This window comes from Phocoena phocoena, chromosome 17, assembly GCF_963924675.1.
Source record: "Phocoena phocoena chromosome 17, mPhoPho1.1, whole genome shotgun sequence".
NCBI lineage: Eukaryota > Metazoa > Chordata > Mammalia > Artiodactyla > Phocoenidae > Phocoena > Phocoena phocoena.
Genome location: NC_089235.1, coordinates 76,426,406 through 76,449,580, shown reverse-complemented (window position 1 = coordinate 76,449,580; position 23,175 = coordinate 76,426,406). Strand labels below are relative to the sequence as shown.

The following is a 23,175-nucleotide window of genomic DNA, read 5'->3' as shown; positions in this document are numbered from 1 at the left end:
TTCCAAAGAATAAATATGTGTATATATTAATTAATTATTAATCACCTCTGTCCTTGATAAAGTCCTGAATGAACAGAGAATTTATTCCACTGCAGTATTAGATTGTGTAGCGGCCACACTGTTTCATCAACAGAAGAAGCTAAAGGGCTGTGTATAAGTTTCTGTTACTATGTACCACCTCTGTTGTTCTTCTAAAGCAAGTATTCATGTATCAGTGCTTAAACCATATTCTCTCTGTGTTTGATTTTAAATTATATTTTTTAAAATTATACTTTTATATATGAATATATATATGAATTGTAGTTTTATATATGAATATATATATGAATTATATATTTTTAAAAAGTACCAGATTCTGCACGGCCTCGTTGCGCCATTGAGGATCTTCCATTGTATCCCATTGGGCACCTCCCTTTGAGAAGGGAGGCAGCCACACACAATCGAACCTCAGAGTCATTCTTGACACTACTTATGCCTCAGGCAATGCTTTTGACTTTCCTTCACGAGATACCCCAGACCCAACCCAAGCCTCTGTCATCTCTGTGCAGATGCCTTTCACTGCCTCTGCCTAGTCTCTGCTTCCTCCCTGTTCCCACTCTTCCCTCTGTGGTTCACACAGCAGCCCGAGGGTCCTTTTAAGACCGAAGCCATGCCACTCTCTCACTTCGTCCCAGCCTACCCTTCCCCCTCCCCGTGTCCTCAAGTCCATTCTCTATGTTTGTGTCTTTATTCCTGTCCTACCCCTAGGTTCTTCAGAACCACTTTTTTCTTTCTAAGATTCCATATATATGTGTTAGCATAGCACAGGGAGACCAGCTCGATGCTTTGTGACCACCTAGAGGGATGGGATAGGGAGGGTGGGAGGGAGACGCAAGAGGGAGGAGATGTGGGGATGCACGTATACGTATAGCTAATTCACTCTGTTATAAGCAGAAACTAACATGCCATTGTAAAGCAATTATACTCCAATAAAGTTGTTAAAAAATAAATAAAGATGGTGATTATCTGCTTATGAAAAAAAAAAAAAGACCTAAGCCAGGGAGTGTCACTTCTCTGCCTAAAACTAGTGACTTGATGCCCCATTTCCCTCAGGGCAGCAGCCCAAGTCCTCATGATGGCCTATGAGGCCCTTCCTGACACTCTGGCCACCTGCCTGTTCCTCTAACATCCTCCCCCGCAACCTGGGGCCTTTGGGGCATCTTCCTCCATCTGGAACGTTCTTCCCTAGTACGTCCGCAAAGCGCAGCCTCTCACCTCCATTAAGTCTTTGTTCTTGTCACCTTCTCTCATCACACTTGAAGTCTGCAGCTTCTGCCAATGGGACCCTCTTTTCCCTCATCATCTTTCAACGTACCATGGACGTAACTCGTTTTCTGTGTTTTTATTTATTTGATCCTCCCGCTGAAATGTAAGCTGTACAGATGCAGGGATCTTTATCTGTTCCTTTCACTGATGAATCTCAGTGCTTAGGATACTCCCTAACAGTGAGTACCTTCTTCAACTATTCTTCATGGTGCAAACTTTTAAAGGAAAAAAAAAAAAAATGCAGGCACACCTCACAAGAATCAGTGCAGGTCATTGCAGCGTGGAACTTAAGGAAGAAAAGGTTACTGGTCTCTGAACGTAAAGACGTCATTGCAGTCGCTTCTGAATCTCTTGCCTGCATGTCTGCGAGAATTCATGGTGTGTGCACCCATGTTTGTGAGCATGTGTGGTTTTAGTCATGCATGTTTCCATGTGCACATGCCTGTGGTCATGTGTGCTTACAGTAATGGGCACACACACGTCTGTGGCTTGCATCGCTGTGGGCATGCATGGTTGCCTGTGTGCATGTCTGTGGGCACATGTGTGCACTTGTTTAAGCAAATGGACTAGCAGACATGCCTGAACCCTGTCACGCAGAACCGGGGACTCTGGACTTCGGGGGAGGGACGCTGGCGCTGTCATTTCTCGTGTCCTTCCCCTGAGTTGTTCTTTAATTATCCACCTCAATGTGCTAAAAGTGAAGTCTCTGCTCAGTGTCACGGTCTCCTGCTCAGCTGCCCTCTCAGACGTCTTCTCCTCTCCCAGGGGTTGCGTGGCTGAGTTCTAAGAACAGTGTGATTACCAGCGGCCCTTTAGAGTCACCTGGGGGACTCTTGGGCACAAACACAGTTTAAAGCATCTCCCTCCTCCTCAGATCTGGAAGGAGGCGGTGCCTTTTGGGACCTTGCAGCTGGCCGCACTCACTCAGAGGTCAAAGCAGGGTTGAAAGGACCTGCTGCCCGGGAGAGGAGGAGCTCCGGGGACGGGTCCTTCACCCCTCGGTGGCTGCAGAGGAGACACTTCAAGCCTCTGGCTCTCCGTTTCCTCGTCTGTCACTCACGTCTGGACCCGCACACTGTGGGTCTGGAATTGCATCCTGGCTCTGCCTCTCCCCAGCTGGAGAGAGAGCTGGTGTCATCTCTCTGAGCTCAGTCTGGAGTCTGTGTATCATAGAAGAGGCATCTCACGGTGTTCTCGTAGAATCAGGTAGGTGAAGACACGTGGAGGTCTTGACACCGTGCTCGGTACATTGCAGGCCTTCCCAGTGGTAATCAGTGACAGAGTTAAGTGACAGGCAAAGTGCTTTCACATCTGCTGGCTTGAGAACACCAAGAACGTCTTAAATAACTTTGCAGCCCCTGCATGTTAAACAGCGTATAGTGTAGGGATTTGTTAAAGGTTCGCTATAAAACATAATGAAACGGTGCATAATTAGCACCTTCCCCTTTTCTCCCTTGGGGAGGTTAATGCCCTCCCTGCTGAGGGAGGGCTTGAATGACGGACTAAGATGTTTATGCCTTAGGGGCAGGAAGGGGGCGATGGCAGGGGACGTGGGCCCAATTATGTCTGAGGGCAGACATCTTCAGGAGGTTATTGAAGTGGCCAGATCTTCATTCACTCATTCAATATGTCAGACACCGTTTTCTCCCATTTAAAAAAATCGTGGTAGACACACATTACAAAAATGTACCTTTTAACCATTTTTTTAAGTATACGGTTCTGTGGCTGTACGTACATTCACGTTGTTGTGTGCCCATCACCACCATCCATCTCCAGAACGATCTCACCTTATATGTGTTATCTGCATATATCTGTATTTGTGTACAGATATATGTACACATACACGCACACACTGATGCAAGCATTTTAAAGAAGAATAAGATTATATTGTACACAATGAACACATTTTTTTTCCCGACTGTTTACTCGCAGTTGAATGGATGAATATTTTCTGAGGGGCTCTACAGTCAAAGGCTGAGGGACATGAAAATGCAAAAGTATTGCCAGAGCAATATCGCCAGAATGAGTTGGAGGTCAGGATCCAGAACTCGGTGGGTTCAGGACTGAGTCACTCACTCATCCCCCCAGATGAAGAAGTCAGAGAACTAGGCCGTAGAAATCAATACGGTACCTGTTCTTCTAGCAAGGAGCTCACGGTCTGGGGCCTGGCTTAAGCAGGAACAATCCAAGTATTCATCCTTTCCTCATCGGTTCTTTGAGGGACTGCTGGGTGCCAGGTATTGTGCTGGGGTTTTGGCCTGAACAGGAAATTCTTGCCCCTCACAGGGCGTGGCCTCACCAGGGAAGGTCCACCTGGAGAGCAAGCATTGGAGATGCAGTGTCACCAGCCGACCCTCTGGAGCCCCAGGCCCATAGAGAACAGGGGATGGGTGATGGACGGTACCTTACTCTGCAGGTGTCGGGGGCCAGGGATGGGGAGCCTTTGAGTTGAGTCCTGACAAATGAGGACAGTTGGAGGTGTTTCAGGCTGTCATCCCAAGGAAGGGGAGTGACACCTGCAAAGGTGTTGATGTGCGGAAGAGTAGGAGGCATTCACAACAGCACATTTTATACCAGAAGCAGAGGCCGATGATGTCAGGATAGAGAGCAGACTTATGGTTGCCAGAGGGGAGGGGGGTGGGGGAGGGATGGGTTGGGAGTTTGGGATGAGCAGACGCAAACTATTATCTGTAGGATGGCTAAACAACAAGGTCCTACTGTAGAGCACAAGGAACTATATTCAATATCCTGGGATAAACCATAGTGGAAAAGAATATGAAAAAGTACGTATATGGATGGATAACTGAATCACTTTGATGTGTAGCAGAAATTAACACAACATGGTAGATCAACTATACTTCAATAAGATAAATTTTAAAAAAAGAGGATAGAGAAGAAGAGACATCTGATGCAGAATAAGGAGTCAGAACTTGAGAAAAGGCAGATCCTGTGCAGAGGAATCTGGTCTCAGGTTTAGCTGTCCCAGGCAGGGGTTGGAATTGTCTTTCTTCCACGAACTGGTTTGGAGGCTAATTCCAGAAGGTCCCTGACTATGGGATGTTCCCTTATCTTTCCATGGGTCACTGAGCCCTTTGAGATATCTGGTGATTCAGTAACATTCTGCAATGTTATTTTTTTCTCAAAATGTTTTTAAGGTTTGTTGAAAGACTGTCATTCTAATATATATATATATATATATATATATATATATATATATATATATATATACATATATACACACAATATATATATATTCTAAAAAATATATATATATACACACAATATATATATATTCTAAAAAATATATATATATACACACAATTTATATATATTCTAAAAATATATATATACACACTATATATATATTCTAAAAAATATATATATATATACATATATATATATAATTTCTTTCCAAATCGCAACTGTAGAGTTATATCTTATGGAGGATTGGGAGGTAAGAGTGTCACCACTCACCCTGTTTTATTCGAGGTCATCTCCCTTCCACCATCTTCCTAGAGAAACATCACACAGATATCCAGAAAGCACTACCAGCCCTGTTGCTTTGGGTGTGGCTCAACAACTTTTAAGCCTTCTCATTTCTCCTCTGCTGTATTAGGAGTCCAGTTAAATTGGTTTGGAGTTCAGTGGGCTCCTAACTCCTGCATGGATGGACGTACTCAGTGTTCACTTTTGTCTCCTCCCTGCCCCCGTAATATAAGACCACACACACCTTCACCCCAGGTCTTCGCATGTCAGGGTTAATGGCATCACAATCCAGCTGTTGCCTGAACTCAGGCGGGACAGAGTGGTAGAGAGGATGAGTGTGCTCTCTGCAACCAGATCTGGGTCCAAATCCCAGTTCTACCATGTCACCAGGTGGGCTGGTTTTACCTTGACTTTCAGGTTCATCTCCTGTAAACTGGGTACCTCAGCAGTATGACTGCCAGGGTTGAATGGTGTAATTTATGTGACAGCATCCATCCCAGCGCCCGGCACCTGTAAGTGCTCTCTGACACCTCTCCATCAACCCTTGCTACTGCAGCACACCCCCTCACCACTCCTCTGCAGCACACGTGACAACATAATCTGAACTGGCCAGGCTCATTTATCCTCCATACCTTTGCTGGTCTCTTTACCTGGGACGAGAGGTAGATCACCCTTCTTTTTGTCATCTGCTGGTTTCTTTCTGAACTCCTTCTTTCCTTTAAAACTGAGTTCAAATATCCCTGATTCCTTGAGAGGCAGGTTAAAGAAACAGATTGCAGCAGATGTTAACATATTTTTCTTGCAGCCCTGAGAGTGTCAGCATCATTCTGATGCTGGAAGCAGAGAGAATTCTGGGCCATCAAGTTTGGCTCACAGAGAAGCGGGTGTCCTCATGGATCTTCCCACTGAGGCTCTGCAGAAATACGAATGTCCCTTATCCTTGCAGACCAAAGGGGTCACTCTTGGACTAAAGTAGGGGGTCATCTGGGCTGCCGGGATGTGGCACCCCAGCCTTGGACCTAGAGCCAGGCAGCCCAAGCGCAAATCCAAGCTTAGATCCCTCCCGCTGAGGAGCTCATCCATCAGAAGGCCAAGATGACAGTGGTTAGTTGCACCTGTCCTTTGCTCTTTTCCTTGCCAGTAAGCAGAAACATGGCTCACAGCCCCAGCTGGAAATTGCGGGCTTGTGTAGAGCACTGCAAAAGGATTCTCCAGCAGATTGCAGCAGGAATTTAGTTTTGGCTTTCAGACATCAGGTCCGTCTCCTCACTGAACACCTGGACAGAAAAACCTGGAGACATTAGGTGACTTGCCTAAGGTCACATGTGACTCGCTGGCAGCAAGGGTTCTGGGACCTTTTGACCACATGACATGGGACTATCCTTTCACCAAGGAATATCCCATCCCAGCCTACCAGGGGGCCTCTGCGTGCTGGTATCCATCTCAGAGTTCTCATGGGGCTTGCTGCAATTCTGTTGTTTTTCTTTACCCCAACTTCAACTCAACCTGCTATAAAAGAAGTGGAACCAAGTGAACAAAATCCAGGGCTTTGGGCACACAGCAGGTCACTCAAGTGTAAAGTCTTTTTTTCAAGTTTTCACTCATTTGCCCTCAGTGTGAGGTGATTAAGGATTGACTGTGCTGTGCTCAACGTTGGAAGACCTTTCTGTAGTGCAGGGTTATGTGGTTCAAAGAATCTGACAAACCTTGATTTTCTTTCTTTCTTTATTTTAAAATTTATTTATTTAGTTTTGGCTGTGTTGGGTCTTTGTTGCCGCGCTCGGGCTTTCTCCAGTTGCGGCGAGCGGGGGCTACTCTTTGGTGCTGTGCACGGGCTTCTCATTGCAGTGGCTTCTCTTGCACGGGCTCTAGGCGCATGGGCTTCAGTAGTTGTGGCACACGGGCTCAGTAGTTGCTGCACGCAGGCTCTGGAGTGCAGGCTCAGTAGTTGTGGCACACGGGCTTAGCTGCTCCGCGGCATGAGGGATCCTCCCGGACCAGGGCTTGAACCCGTGTCGCCTGCTGGCAGGCGGATTCTTAACCACTGCGCCACCAGGGAAGTCCCTGACAAACCTTGATTTTAAATCCCAGCTCTGCTGCTTCTTTGCTGTGTGGGCTTGGGGAAGTCAGTCAACCCGTCTGAACCTCTTTCCTCATCTGTAATCTCAGATAATGACTACTTTTAGACCTGCTTTTAAAAGGAAGTGAAACTGTTTTCTGTCATCCTGAAGATAGTAGGACCATTTTATTTCTTGAGAACTTAAATCATAAAGTAAACTATTTGGGGTTTGCACATTGTAGATGAAAATCACGCAAAGATCCTTAATTAGTACCCTGTACGCCTGAGTCAAATGGCAAAATGCATACCAACGAGGCATGCTATATATATATATATATATATATATATATACACACAGTGTGTTTATGATTTATGTCATTCATTTCTCAGCTCTTTATGTTTTAGTGACTCTGTGTGAAGTCAGCAAACATTTCTTAGCACCCACTGTGCGTGACATGCCAAGGACACAGGAGAAAAAATGACAGATTTATTGAGAAGGGCTGACAGCTCACTCTGGAGATGATTGGTTGCCTGAAACTTGGGAGCTTCCGGGATACAAGTCTTGCTAAGAAAAAGTGGGGTGGGGAGAGAACATGGGCTTTGAGGACGGGCGGAGCGGTTCTCAGTCCCCGCTCAGCTCATCGTGAGCAGCGGAGCCTTGGGAACGCCGCTTAGCCTCTGTGAACCTGTTTCCTTCATTAATAAGATGAAGCTGACCGTAGCTAGGTGGTTCACTGACGCCTAGAGGGAAGGTGTCCTCTTGGACTGAGCAGTGGCACACGGCAGGGTCAGTGCTCGGGAGCTGGAAGTTGTGCTCATTGCCTTTGGACAGGGCAGCACCTTCCAGCAGGACCGTGTTGAGGAATGCGACCGTGCAGTAGGTTCTCTCCTGTGTCATCTGCAGATTCAGAGATGCCTGGAGCGTCCCTGCTTCTCCCCTGTAGGCCCTGCCCTTGCAGGTGTTGGTTGGGTGTTTGCCTTGCCCGGTCTTCAAGGGCGGGGGGACCCGGAAGTGGTGGATTGCTACCCAAGACGGTTGACAAACGTAAGAAAAGGCAACTGATAGTAAAATTGAGCAGCTGGTGCTGGCTGCAGAAATAAGAGCAGATGCCTCGGCTTTATAGTCAGAGAAGTGGCGGGGTTGAGGGTGATTGGTGGTAGGGAGGGAGAGACAGAGAGAGACAGAGAGAGACAGAGAGAGAGAGAGAGAGAGAAAGAGGTTGGAGAGTTTGCTTAGGGAGAGATTGAGCAAACACAGCCCATCAAAGAGCAGTCTGTTTACCCACCAGGGTGAGGGGCATCTCCGGTTCAAGCTAGCCTTCCTGGGTTCAGTTCGTCACAGCTTTATTAAGCCGCCTCTGAATTCTGCTCTTAAACATGTGACATTCTTTTCCCTTTTCTCTGTTTGTTCAATTCACTTAACATTTAGATAGTGTCATCTGTCTGTTAACCTTCCCGACCCAGGTCTTCTTCCTTACACTGAGCCCAGGGCTTGTCCAGACATGCTAATCATGTTTGTATTAACAGTCACAACTATGGCCAGAGTGCAGAGCCTTGGCTGGGCATGGTACTGTCTTCTTCACACCCACTGCCTCTTCTGAGCCTCACAGCCAACCCGAGAGGCAAACCTCTTGCTTTTCCAAGTCTTTCCGACCCTGAGTCCTTGCTTTCTACCCCACTCCTCACTGCCAGCTGGCGGGGAGTTCTCCAGTGACAGTTGGCCTCACAGAATGATCTTTTGGTTTCAAACGCCTCCCCCATTGTAATTACAGAGCACATCTCTTAGTCAAATGGAGCTAAGGGACTTCTTTATTGTGGTTCCGTCTGAACAGTTTTGCAGAAATAAGGATTTGATGGATGAGGAAATGGACATCTCTACACAGACAAGGAAATCCCTTGAAATCTCCAGATATGCCTTCAAGCTCCTGTTAGCTTTTATATCAAAAGGCAATTAAGAGGCATAGCAGCTGAGGGAAGACAATTAACCAAGGTGGTGACGATGTCTTTTCTTTTTTTAAAAAAATTTTATTTTTAGTTACGTTGGGTCTTTGTTGCTGCGTGCAGGCTTTCTCTAGCTGCAGCGAGCGGGGGCTACTCTTCGTTGCGGTGCGTGGGCTTCTCATTGCGGTGGCTTCTCTTGTTTCGGAGCACGGGCTCTAGGCGCATGGGTTTCAGTAGTTGTGGCACGCGGGTTCAGTAGTTGTGGCTTGCGGGCTCTAGAGTGCAGGCTCAGTAGTTGTGGTTTATGGGCTTAGTTGATCCGCGGCATGTGGGATCTTCCAGGACCAGGGCTCGAACCCGTGTCCCCTGCATTGTCAGGTGGATTCTTAACCACTGTGCCACCAGGGAAGCCCAACGGTGTCTTTTCAAAAGAGACACATTCTGATGGAAAGGGCTGGAAACTGGTCAGGGATTCTTTCTCCGAGAACAGTTGGCAAGTGTGTTTATTTGTCTGTCTCTGTCTATACATCCATCATCTATCAAGCTGTTTTTAATGCAAGTTTAGTACCCACTTACCCTTCGTCATAGCCCATGCATGATATATGACTCACACCAGATTACTTGTGTTTTTCCAGAACGGAAGCAGGGTAGCAGGTGACATCGTACAAAACGATGTTTGAAGCATCTTGTATTTTCTGAGTACACACGGTATGCAGGCACCTTTCATACATTATCACATTTATTCTTACAACAGACCTACCAGAGGGGTGTTGCTACGCGTCTTTGACCAATGAAGAAACTGAGGCTCAGAGAGGTGAAATAATTTTCCTAATGTCACACCCCTGGCAGGTGGCAGCGCCAGGATTCACACCCAGGTTGGACTCCAAAGATTGTTCATTCCCAGTGTAGCACGATGCCTTCCACAAAACTATCTTTATTAAAATAATAATGGTAATAATTACATTAATTCAGCTGGTAATTATTAAAGACTTTATTTTGTGCTGTGCTAAACTTTTTTTATGTCACCCTCAGGCAACACTATGAGTTGGGTCTAATTGTTTATCTACACATTACAAGAGAGGAAATGGTAGCTCAGGAATGTTAAATAACTTTCCTAAGGTCACACCTCTGGGAGGTGATGAATGCGGGACTTAAACCAAGCTCTGTTTGATTTCACAGTCGGTACCTTTAACCACGCCACTTACACGCTCTGGGTGGTGGAGGAGGGCTATCTTGGGCTATCTGTTTATATAGTAGCAGATATTAGAGTAAATTATTTCGGAAATATCTGTTTGTAGTTCCTCATTCCCTGTCCTGCATTCTAGCCAGACTTAGCTCCCCACTATTCCCATATGCGCTCTCCAGGAAGCACCCCTCTGCAGGTCTCCAAGCCGCTCTTCCACCTTAACATTTCATTGTATCTTCCCGGCATGGCCAAGACCTACCCATTCTTCAAGGGTGAGCCGAGATGGCGCTAAGCTTCATCAATACTAACTTGTGAAATGGGTTAAAGCCTAAAGAGGTCAGGTGAGCTCACGTGCGGCCATATGCAACATGAACACAATTCCATTATAGAGCACCCCTGTCTGCCAGGATCTCAGTCATGCTCTGGGTCAGAGGCTGCGCTCTAATACCAAAGACGCGCACTGTGATTCTACGGAACATGGGCCCAGCCTTGTTACCCGGAGACCAGCATTATAAGGAGGACCTGCTGAAAATGGGTGACATTCAAGATACTGCCTTCTGCTCTAGCCACTGTGCTGTCTTCACTGGCCTTGACTCTTAGCTCACACTTCTGTTTCTTGACATGTGAGGTCTCTCCTGTATGCTGTGCTCCTTTTAAGGACCAGTTTTAATTCACTTCTGCCTTGGATGGACCCCTGCATCCTACTGAAAGCAACATCTCCCAACCTGAGCTAACCTTGCCCTTTACCTCATCCTCTCGAAAACTCTGAGAGCCCCCTTATGATGAGAATGATTGTTTGCGACATCGGCTTTCATCTCTGCTAGACTGTAAGCTCCTCGAGGACAGGGGCTGTTTTATCATCCATCTCTGGGTCCTCAGCCCCTATCTTGATGCCTTGTACCTGGCTTTGGTCAATTGACCATAAGTGAGTAGGAAGAATATGATTAAAGTGTACAGAAAACTTGCAACGGCTTTTTCCATTATCATCACTGGCATGGCTTTTCGTGTTTGCGCTCTTCATGCTATTATGAGTCATCACTGGACCGCACTTACATTTGCTGGTGACCAGTATATATATATATGAGTTGACCTTAACTGGAAGAATATATGTATATATTTTATCTTTGGAGTTATAGAGCCGTGAGCTTGCATCCTAATACTAGTTATAAGCTGTAAGTGTATGAGCATATAGTTTCAGTTTTTTGAGCTTCAGTTTCCTTAAAGGAATAGTGGAGGAGATAATGATCATTTCTGAGTACTGTCCAGGTAGAACGTGACATTGTATGGAAAACGCCTGGTACGGTGCCTGACTCAGCTTGGCTTGTAAGAACGGGTGGCTTCCTTTATTCTCGCTCTGATATTGTGGTTGTTACTGTTAATATTTATGGAGTATCCAAAGCAACGATAAGATAATTTGCTCATCTATGTATATAAGATATTATCACTTAATACCAACATATATCCTAGAATTAAATTATGTCCAAATATATCGGTACGACGGGTTGGAAAATGAACCAAAGTGAGTAGTCTTGTGTTCTAGTGTGGACTCTGCAAACTAGCTTGGTGGGCTTGGGGATCACCTTCCGACTTGCTGAGTCTGCTTCCCAATGGCAACATCTAGATAAGCCACTATTTTAATAATTACAATTATAGTTTGAAAAGGAATTGGTGCTTCCCGCGTCTCATGCACTGTGCCAGGCGCTCTCCCTGTAGGGTCCCCCTTTGTTCCTCATGACCGTTGATTTTTAAGATGAGGAAACCAAAGCCCAGAGAGGTCAAATGAATTGCTCAAGGTCACGCACCTCGTAAGAGGTGAGTCGGTATTTAACACCTGGTCTGTGTGAGGTACAAGCCAGAGCTCTGAGGTTCCGCCACGTGTTTTCATTCCGTGCCTCTGGTCCCTGTACACAAAAGACCTGTGAGTTGCGTTTGCTCCCCAACCCTGCCCCCAGCCTCTGACATCCTGGACCTCGTTGCTGGATCAGGTCTTACCCATTAGAAAAAGTCTCTCTGCAGATACCCTCGGCCCAGTGTGATACTGCACAGCACATTTTCTGGTCTGCGGTTCTAAATCACCCATGTCATTTAAAGCTGTGTGAGAAGCTTGAAAGCCTGCTTCCACCCAACATCATTTAATCCACGCGACACAAATGTAAAGAAAATAAAATGCTGCCTACAGTCCAAAAGAGAACCTGCACCCGTCGAGTACGCACCGGTGCCAGGACCCGTCGAGTACGCACCGGCGCCAGGCATCTTTGATGACATCCCGTCCCACGTTGGCTCTCGAGAGGGAACCTTCATTTTACCTGCAGATGGTGCTTTTCTGGGTGACATAGAGACTGGCGCTGGCAACACTGACACATGGCCACTCATGCACATTAGAACCCCCACGTGGGTTGACTCGTTAGGTAGGAACAACAGGTCCAGCGGCCAGTGTGAATGAAAACAGCAGCGGGAGATGCCAGGATGGGGAAGCACGTTTGTTTCAGTGTTCCAGCAGCTCTGCAACCTCGTTTTTGATAGATAGCATTTCCAACTAGGCTACTTGTGTTGCGGCTTCGAGTTCCTTAAGTGGCCTGCTTTTATGAACAGGAACATTTGTTTGTGAGCCTATTTGGGTTGATACGTAAAAATAACAATAGCAAAAATAATACCCGTGATTTACTGCAGTCCACTGTTGCTCTGCACCTTGGCTTTTATTTCTTTCGATATCAACTCTGGAAGGGACCTGATAGCCCCTTTGCAAATGAGAAAACTGAAGTTCAGAGAGTTTAAATTGTCTTCAGTCACACAAAAACATCGTTATCGTGGCTGTAGTTTGGTTTTTAATGTGAATAAGAAGAGGTGAAAATAGGGGAGGAATTATAGATATTTCGTTCTGACTTGCAAGTCTGTATTCAAAGGGCACCCATCTTGTGAAGGTCATTCTTCTTCCAGCTCGTAGGAGAATTATCCCAGGAACCTAACTGGTATAGCTTTATTCACTGAGGTGTCTCTGAGCAGTAAGATAGATTTTTCCAGAAGCCTCGGCAGTTTGAGTCCCACCCAACGGTGACTTTCTTGGAATTTTTCCAAAGTGCCCGCTTCTTTACTCTGTTCAGGTTTCAGATTCCCTTTCTTTAAAAGAATGGAGTGGTGATGGTACCAAGAGGAGGGGGCAGCAGTGGTGCGCTGATGCATGTTTAAAACTGGCTCCAAAGGAAAAAAAGAGTCGAAACACTGGCCAATTTCCCTGATGCATATATACCCATCATGGCCAATTTCAAGCTACCAACTTGAAGGCAAAGAACCTGAAGTTTTGCAGTATTGACACACCACTGCCTGGTAGGGGATCTGCCACTTAAACATGCAATAACTCTGTAAATGGGTTTCTGTAGACATTTGATTTAAAAACAGTTTGAGGGCTTCCCTGGTGGCGCAGTGGTTGAGAGTCTGCCTGCCAATGCAGGGGACACGGGTTCGAGCCCTGGTCTGGGAAGATCCCACGTGCCGCGGAGCAACTGGGCCCGTGAGCCACAATTACTGAGCCTGCGCGTCTGGAGTCTGTGCTCCGCAACAAGAGAGGCCACGATAGTGAGAGGCCCGTGCACCGTGATGAAGAGTGGCCCCCGCTTGCCACAACTAGAGAAAGCCCTCGCACGGAAACAAAGACCCAGCACAGCCATAAATAAAGCAAACTGTCAATAAGTAAAAATAAATAAACACTATTATATTAAAAAAAAAGTTTGATTGAACACGTATATTAAGTAACCACAACTCAGTTTTGCCATTAGTGTTTGTGTGTGTGTGTGTGTGTGTGTGTGTGTGTGTGTGTGTGTATGTGGTGTGTTGTCCACACACCCTGTTGGAGAATGACAGTGAGTTAGGTTCAGCTACACAAAGAGATCCCTCTTCCTCCAGGAAGTAGCTTTAAACTCTGGTGGACCAAAACTGTCTGCTTTGTTTCTACTAAAAAGTCCAACCTGGAATCTTAGATTTTAATGGCTTAATGCATGGTAAAGCTAAGCTCTCCACTGCCAAGAGAAAGTCAGGGAGAGAAGTCAGATTGCCTCTGTCACGTCTTCTGAGTTTTTTCCCCATAGAAAATATGGCCCCAGGACGGTCTGGAATCAGATTCCATCAGGAAAGATTGTGTTTGGCTTCAGACATGTGACCGACCCTGACTTAAATACCACAGGGTGTCACAAGAAATCCAGACGCAGACAGCATCACTGTGCCACTGATGCCACCAGGGATGCAGACTTCTATGTTTCTGATCAACCATCCTTTCCACATGGCTTTCGTCCCCACAGCTGAAAGGTGGCTGCTTTAACATCCACTCCTGTTTTCTGTCTGTGCCAAGTCAGAGAAGGGACACACAACCCAAAGGTCATACACCTGAGGCTGCTTCTTCCAAAGCTTTCTGCTTTGCTCCATCTGACAGGGTATGCTTTTCTCGCCATAACCAGGAGAGGATCTTAAGATCTCTCCTGGCTGCAAGGGACTCCAGAGGGAGAGTTTTTTTTTTTTTTTTTGCTGTACGTGGACCTCTCACTGTTGTGGCCTCTCCCGTTGCGGAGCACAGGCTCCGGACACGCAGGCTCAGCGGCCATGGCTCACGGGCCCAGCCACTCCGCGGCATGTGGGATCTTCCCAGACCGGGGCACGAACCCGCGTCCCCTGCATCGGCAGGTGGACTCTCAACCGCCGCGCCACCAGGGAAGCCCCTGGGAGAGTATTCTTGAGTGCACACTGCTTTCCCTGACAAAGTCTATTATTTTTTATTGTAAGGAAGGAGGGAATTATGGATGCTTAGCAGACAGTTCACAGTATGATTACCACACAGACCCTTCTGGATCAGCAGGGAGCTGGGGATACAGGAATGAGGAGGGTGCTCAGAGTAAACGTCAGTGGAGTCTGACTCAATTATTATAATCGTTGTTTTGATGCTGTTAAAGTATCCAGACAAATTTTGCTAAAATATTAAAGGGGACTTTTCTTGAAAAAGTATCTCATTATTTGCTACCGAAGCCAGTAAATTCCAACAAATGGATTGTAGTCCTGTCGTGGTGGGTGGATACTGTGAGAACAGATGAGTCAGTCTATGAGTGTGTAGTGAAAATATATTGGTCATTTCCTGGGTCTTTTTTTTTTACTGTTGTTAACTTTTTGGAGCATCAAGCCTCTCTTATTGGCAAGACTTCCTTTGTTTCCCTGCTAGGCCAGAGAGTTTCGCCCCCAAATCAGTGGGTCTTCCACTTTCAGGTTGGGTCACACAGCCATTAACAGGCAGAGTTTAAGAACTCACATTCTTAACCACTGTGCTATATTGCCCCTGAAGACTCAAAGAAAGATGATGTTTTCCAGCCATATGGGCAAAGCCGTATCATAGTAGAGCACTACATCTTGTGTCTGCCACTTTGTATTATCATGCAGTATGTGTCCCAGGCATCTCTGAACCTTGTCCCACCCAGACCCTCACCTTTCCCCCAGTTTCACCCCAGCTGTGAGGTTGGAGGATAGATAGGGATGGTGTTTGGGAGAGGATGTCTACTTCACACACATCATACACCAGTATTTTATCTTTAATGGAATATGGAGGTTGAGAATCATACCCAGGGCTTTCCATGCACTGCCCTGTACATACCTCATGACAGTTCTGTGAGGTCATTACAGGTGTCATCACCCATGAGGAAAGGGGCTCAGAGAAGGAAAGTTACTGTCTCCATTTGCCTGCTGGGCTCTGGATCCTAGGCGTTTTGACTCCAGACTCTGTGTTGACCTTTCCGCAAACACAGTGATTTGTATTTTAGGTCATGTCAAATGTCCCTGGGTCCCAGAGTGGTGGTTTCATAATATGTCTGATATAAAAGTGGTTATGACAAAATGCCATAGATCTCTGTATTCCCGTTATAGAATAGGATTTCTAGTTTTATTAGTATTAAAAGAATTGCTCGTGGATCCTGAGTCACACAGTTTTAGATGTTGGGATTGGACTGTATATACCTGTGGTTTGACGGAATTCCTCGTATTGGAATTTTCATTCATTCATACTTTCCTCTGGCACTAAATGAATGTCAGCTGTGTGTCAGCACCATGTTAGTTGCAGGAAATACAAAGATGAATAGGGTGTGGCTTCTCCTTCAGCAGCTGGTGGTGATGGATATCTCTGTAGTCAACTGAGAACTGATGTTGATGAGATGCTTTTCCCTCCTTAGCACAGTGCCCTTAGTAAGAGCTCTAAGGGACACAGAAGCGAAAAGTATCATTCTCGTTCTCACTGTGTTTTTGAGAAAACAGGGGGAAATACATTAGTGATCAGAATGAGTGGTTGGGCTTCTGGGGATAAAAAGGTGATGGGGAAATTGAGGTGAGCTTATGAAGGTTGAGGCACCAGGCTTTGCCATCATATGAGTGTACAACCATTTATTTAATCTTTCTTTGTTGTTCTGATTTTTCATTATTATAAAATCACACACACACACTTTTAAAGTTAGATTCCTAGGATAGAGCTATTGGGTCAAGGAAAATAAACATATTTGAGATTCTTGCCAAATTGCTTTCCGGAAAGGCTGTCGTGATTTTTCATTTCTACCAACAGTGTAGAAAAGTACAGCTCTCATTGTACTTAAAATACTTTTTTTGTTGATTAGCAACTGTAATTCCATCTGCAACCTTAATTCTTGTTTCACAGCTTCTGAAGATTAGGATGTAGATGTCTTTGGAAGGGACATTAGTCTACCTGCCACATTAGGTAAAGGGCATGGTTCAGTGGATGGAAGCCAATAGAGGATGACTATTTTATTATCACTTCCCAAAAGGGGTTCTGTGGAAATCTAGACTCTTCAAGCATACCAGCACATTGTCTGAAGTTTTCCACTTCCTGGTCTTAACTTCTCCGTTCCTTCTGACTGGTACTCATCCCCCATATTCTCCTACCACTTGTTCGTTCTCCAAGGATTGGAGCCAACTGCTCCCTTCTTCATGGTGTCTTCCTTGAGTCACCACAGCTGGAAAAAGGTGGCTTTAAGGTGGTTAAAGGTTATCTATTTGAAGCAATAAGGTTATTCTAGGAGATGCGCTAACATTCTTTACCAAATATGTGAACTCGGACAAATTCCTTCATCTCTAGGGTTAGTTTTCTAATTTAAAGATGGAAGTCATGGTAAGTGCATCACAGATTTTCCGAAGGGATCAAACAGTATCATGTATATCATATATGACATGGTTTGTGAATTTATGACCTGGCGGGACCTTCATGTCAGACAAAAGAGAATTGCTAAAGGGGTTTAAATATTCTGTGTAATCAAGCCAGAAGCCAAATGGACCAACCTAATTGAAACTTACTTCTTTCAACATAAGCCTGTAAAGCATCTGAAGTGCAAGATGACTAGTTCTTTGAAATAAGGTTCAGTAGCACCAGTGCTTTTATTAAAGAGGAAGAATTCAGACAGTGCTCTGGAGTTGGTTATAAAAGTGTTATAATTCTGCAACAAAATGTGATTCCTATGAGATGTAACAGGCAAAACCAAATTAGTATTATTTCTGGAGTTAGAACCTCGTTAACTACTTTAGCTAAGTAGTTAAATACCTCCAATGACTCAATGTCTTCTTTGGTTGACACTTGAGATGATGTTTTCTTTTACAAAGGCCTTATGGAGGGTCAAACAAGATGGCATACATGGAAGCTCCTAGAACAGATCCTAGCTCAGAGATGCTTAATAAATCTTGAGCGTACCTGCAACTGCTTCCAGCACAGTCTGATAGAAAAGTGATACATAGCCTCTGGCAACGAATGACCTATTTTATGTTCGGAGAGGAAAAGCCATTAGAATATTACAACTGCTGGTGGTACAATTTGTGCCTCTTCCTTTGATGATGAAATTATTGAAATGCACTGGTCTTTTATTATGGAAACACTAAAAGCGACATCTTGTATTTATATAAATTAGAGTTGGCCAATTATTGGCCCATGGAGATTTAGCCTGAAAATGTGCTTTATCTTGTCAACACAGTGCTTTATTGTTAACGCCCTGGCCATGGTCGCTGCTGCTAATTGTCTTTGCTGTTGCTCTTGTCATTATCATTGATTTAGGAACCAAGAAAATCCGAATTTCTGTCTTCCCTTGAAAAACGGAAAGAGCTAGCATTGCATAGCCAACATTTCTGCACAGTGGTAGTTAGCTACTGCTAAGTAGCAGCTGTCTCCGATAGGCAGTGCAGGGACCTTCTCCTCTGCCTCGGCCTCCCTCTCACAGATGACGCTGTCCATGGTTATTTGTTATTGTGTTTCCCCTGTAAATTTCATGATGGTGGTAAATGTTCAGCTTATGTGAATTGTTCCCTTATGTGGGGAGCCTGGATCTCTACCCTCCACACAGCAGTCACAAGGGCACAAATATGTTATGTTCCTGGGAACCTCCGGTCACATTTTCATCCATTGGTCAATATATAAGCCTGTTTTAGGTGTGTTTCTGTTTAAACGCATATATATATATATATATTCATCTGGCTCTGGTTCGTTAACACTGAACTCATGACTGACAGCAGTGTAACTCATACCAGAACAAAGCCTGTCTAACACACTGTTTTCTGTGTGAGGCACATCACAGCCTTCTTGCTTTTCGGAACACATTAGACAGGACTTTACCTCTACACTCAGAGGCCATTTTAAATACCAAAAATAAGCTCCAACCAAAAAGCCTGCTTTCTGTAGGGAAAGGACCAGGAAAGAAGCAGCCTAGCAAGACAGAAAATTTTTGACAATAGTAGTTCTACCCTAGCCAAGCAACACAGGAAAAACAGTGGCTTCACCTCCACCCACACCAGCAAAGGCCAAGTGGGAGCCTAGATGTTCACCACTGCTAAGCTGTAACAAGCCACACCTTTCCCCCACCTGGCAAGAGCAGGTCTCCAGTAGGGAGCTAGATTTTCACTACTAGTGGGTGGTGACGAGAACTCCACCTAGCCTGGTTTACGTGGAGGCCCTCTGGGGAGCCTGGATCTCTACCTCGACATAGCAGTCACAAAGGCACAGATATCCCCAAGAGATCTTTGACAAAGTTTCAAAAGCAATTCTATAAAGCCTTTCCAATAAACGGTCCTGAAGCAACTGGACATCCACAGGCCAAAAGAAAACAAAACAAAAATTCAACTTAAATCTCAGTCCTCATATAAAAGTTCACTCAGAGTCAATCACAGACTTAAATAAAATATAAAAATTTTAGGGAAAAAAAAATAGAGGCAAGCTTTGGGATCCAGAGCTAAGCAGAGAGTTTTTTTAAACTGGAAGCGTGATCCATAAAAAAAATGGATAAATTCAACTTCGTCAAGATTAAAAACTTCTGTAAAATGTGTTACAGAGGGGATTAAAAGGTGAGCTACAGGGAGAGGTATATGTGGTATATGAGGCAAAAGAGAAAATGCAGAAAACTCACCATCATGTCTTTACTTGGACCTCGAGGTCCCTTGACTGTTTGCTTTCTTTTTCACCTTTAAGAATCTTCTTTTGTTTGTTTTCTATATACTGTCTAGAGTTTTTAGCTGTACTTAGTGGGGATAGAAAAAAGTATGTCTACTCTATTTTTCCTGGAAGCAGAAGTCATGACAAGTACCTTTTTCTTCTTTTCTTTTCTTTTCTTTTTTTTTTAAATCCTCATTCTACAGATACAAGTTCAGAGAAGTTGTGTGATGTACTCAAAGTTACACAGCTCTCAAATGATGTCACCCAAGCTACATAAGTGCAGTGCCAGTGGTCTTTGCTCTACATCTCCTTGGATCACCATATACACATAGACATGTCAACAGAAACATTCTCCAAGTGTATTCACAGTGCAACAGAGTCCATAGCAAAATAGCTCCCAGCTGTGAGTTCAATGAGCCATGAGAGACTGATGTGTTCATGGTCTATTTTACTTCTATTTCACTTGGTTTTATTCACGTTCTATTACACAATGGCTTTGAAATCAGTGGAAGGGGAGAACAATTATGAGGCCAGAAATGTTCCCAAGTGCTTGCAAACAAAAGGATCATTGATTGCAAAGCACAGAACTTCAAAAAGTGCTTCTGCACATGTGGCAAAAGAAGACAGATGAGAGAGTTTGCTGACAGTGTGAGAACCTGCACGATATTCTGAAATGACCGAATCTGGAAATGCGGGTGACATAATAAAAACAAAGGCACAGAAATACACTGGTAAAAATGTTTGTCAATATCCCCAGGATTAGCAGTTCAGCTGCCGTGTTTCTAAAGGAAATGTTTGTCTGTGTTGCAACCTGATAGCAGTTCAGTTTGTGTATGGATTGTTCACCATGCATTAAACTTCCTATTTTTCTGTAAAATGGACTTTTTTGACTGAAGAAAAATCACACCCCTAATGTACCTGTGCCGTATGACCTATCTTTTCCTTTTTCCTATTTCCATCACTACCAACCTCTTTTGTGTTTCCTACGATCTCAGGTGTCTTCAGCTTGGCCCATCCCATCCCTTTCCCACTATGCTAACAAAATAAATCTCTCTTTGATGCTAGATGATCATGCATGTCGTCCAGAAACTTTCCTGGTTCCCTACAATCTTTAGGATTAAGTCTAGGTATTTTTAACAGCAGCCAACAATAAGAAATCTGATATTCAGCAGCCTGTCCTCTGTTCTTTTCTTAGGTATTATCAGATCCGAGTGACCTTGAAGGTGTCCTCAAGGATCCCCCACAGACTGAGTGCCTCCATCCTTGGGCAGACAGGTAAGCAGGAGGATGGCAGTGGGGCACTTGTTCCCCGCTGGTAAGCCTTCATTTATCACTGTAAGCCAGGGCTTAGCAGAGTGCTAGATACATAAAGGCACTCAGTAAATCATTGTTGAATGCTGAATGAGTGGGTTTTGGAAATGGAGACCCACTGTTGCTTTGGCCATGTGTGTACGTTATTGCAAGGGGGACCTGGATGAAGGAAAAAACAAACAAACAAACACTCTCCCAGGAGCAGCTGGCATCTGAGGATAAACCTGGCTGTGGAGGTTGGCTAACGTCAAGTCAGGGAGGAAGAGGAAGGGAAATGGCATCCAGCAGATAGGTAAGAAGAAACCTGTTGTTGAAGAGAATTTGATATCATCTAGGTATAGGGGACTGAGTCAGCAGGCAGGTGTGGTAGCACTTTCTGTGCACAGCAAGGAGTCAATGCAACACTCCTAGGGAAGAAGGATTGCCAAGAACAATCCAGGTTCTAACCTTGGAGAAGCTGGAGTATTAGTAGGTATCCAGGGCTCCCAGCAGTTTCAGTGTAATAGTGTTGAGTCCGAAATATAGAGCTTATTACATAAAAAATAAGGCTAGGCGTCAAGGTTATATTCTAACAGAAATATTTTCATTAGTAAATTGGGGAGAATGTATAGATCAGCCAGACCTGAAGAAGAAGAAACACTTCGGGATGGAAGCGGAAGTATGGAGATAAAAAGACAGAACTAGGTGAAATCTGCTTAACTTTCACTGTACAAGGTAGCCAAGAATATTATAGAAATCATATCCAGGAGAGTAAGAGTTCCAGTCATAGCTACACTTCCAAAAATTCATCTGGAGTTGCCCTGGCAATTAGACCACCCCATTGTTGACAGTGATATTATGGTGAGTAAAACTGCATGCAGTTGAATAACCACAAAGTGGGAGTGTAGATGTGGTGACCTGTTTATCTCGGAGTGGGAGATTCGGGGCAGAGTAGGCTACTTGGACCATGCAAGGGACAATCAGGGGAGGCTGATGGTTTATGGGCAACAGGTTGACTCAAGCCTGTGATACAGAAAGAGAAAGATACTGGAGACCACTGCTGGAGACCACTGGCTCCTCCCCTGACTCTGGAAAGAGTTAAGCATTAAGTAGTAGTCAAGGCTCCACATTTCCAGGGAGGTCCTTCTCTTCCACCCTTCACTCTCCTCCTCTCTCCAGGAAATAAATCAGGCATCTAAGACTGGTGGTCACTCCCTCTCCTATGTGTATTCAGGACGCCTGCAGTTCCCCTACTGTGCTACCACCTGTGTCGTGCTCCTTCCCCAACCCGGCTTCTGCCAGAAGAAGGTTCATGGAAGTGAATGAGAAAGTAGAAGATTTGAACCCAAATCTTGCAGGAACTAGTCATGTGATCCCAGGCGTTAACAACTTGAGCTTCATTTCCTCACCTGAAACATGAGGATAAATATCCATCCTCTGTAGGGCTTTGTCTTAGACATTATAGCTCTAATTTTGTTTATTTGGGTCCTCTCTCTTTTCTTCTTGGTGAGCCTGGCCAGAGGTTTGTCAATTTTGTTTACTCTTTCAAAGAACCAGTTCTTGGTTTTACCGATTCTTTTTCTACTGTTTTTTAAATCTCTATTTATTTCCTCTCTGATCTTTATTATCTCCTTCCTTCTGCTGACTTTAGGTTTTGTTTGTTCTTCTTTTTCTAATTCTTTTAGGTGGAGGGTTAGGTTGTTTATTTGAGATTCTTCTTGTTTCTTAAAGAAGGCTTGTATTGCTATGAACTTTCCTCTAAGAACTGCTTTTGCTGCATCCCATAGATTTTATATGGTTGTACATCTTGGAGATTATAAATGAAAAGGGTGTTTTATATTTTACAGAGATTATTAAGGTAAATGTCCCAGGTTAGGAACTGGCACAAAGTAAGTGTCCAATCAGTCTGACGTGTGAGTGGTCACCTGATCAGGGGTTTGAAGCTGGGTTCTGGTCTCAGGGACAAGGCTGGACCTGGAAGTCAAGTGGGATTAATGCTTAGCTGACTTGATGGATGCCATCCCCAGGTCCCCGACAAAGGACTCTGCTTCTTCTTGTGACTGTGTAGCCCAAGAGCTCAGTCCCTGTCTCTGGCTGAGCTGTCTCTTGGAGCTGAGAGGCCCAGCTGTGAGGATCAGAGGACTGCTGGGCGTCCATCAGCTGGCAGAGCCCAGCAAGCAGCTTGGGGAAAGGAGGACTCCTGCTGGAGCTGCACAGAGACAAAAAAAAGAAAAATGAAATGCAGTTTGGGGAAAAAAAGGCTATTTTCTTCTTTGGTCTAGTTTGACATGGGGATAATTGTGGACCACTTGGTAGGCCCTTGAGTTTACATGAGTATGATATTTAGAACAGAAGGCCCATATGGAGGTCAGCAGTAATTACAGTAGGGATGGCTCCATGGGTGAGGAATAGATAGTGTTTGCGATTTCTTCCTCAAGGTGAATTTTCCAATTTTAGTGTTTTCAG

The 23,175-nt window shown here is 44.8% G+C and overlaps 1 protein-coding gene across 1 annotated transcript in view; it reads left to right on the top strand.

Moving 5' to 3' along the window:
• Positions 1-23,175, top strand: part of FAM135B (family with sequence similarity 135 member B) — a 163,075-nt gene that overhangs the window by 16,367 nt on the left and 123,533 nt on the right. The window contains exon 2 of the mRNA XM_065895179.1: positions 20,615-20,694. Within this exon, the coding sequence (XP_065751251.1) occupies positions 20,615-20,694 (80 nt within the window). The remainder of the gene's footprint in view (positions 1-20,614; positions 20,695-23,175) is intronic.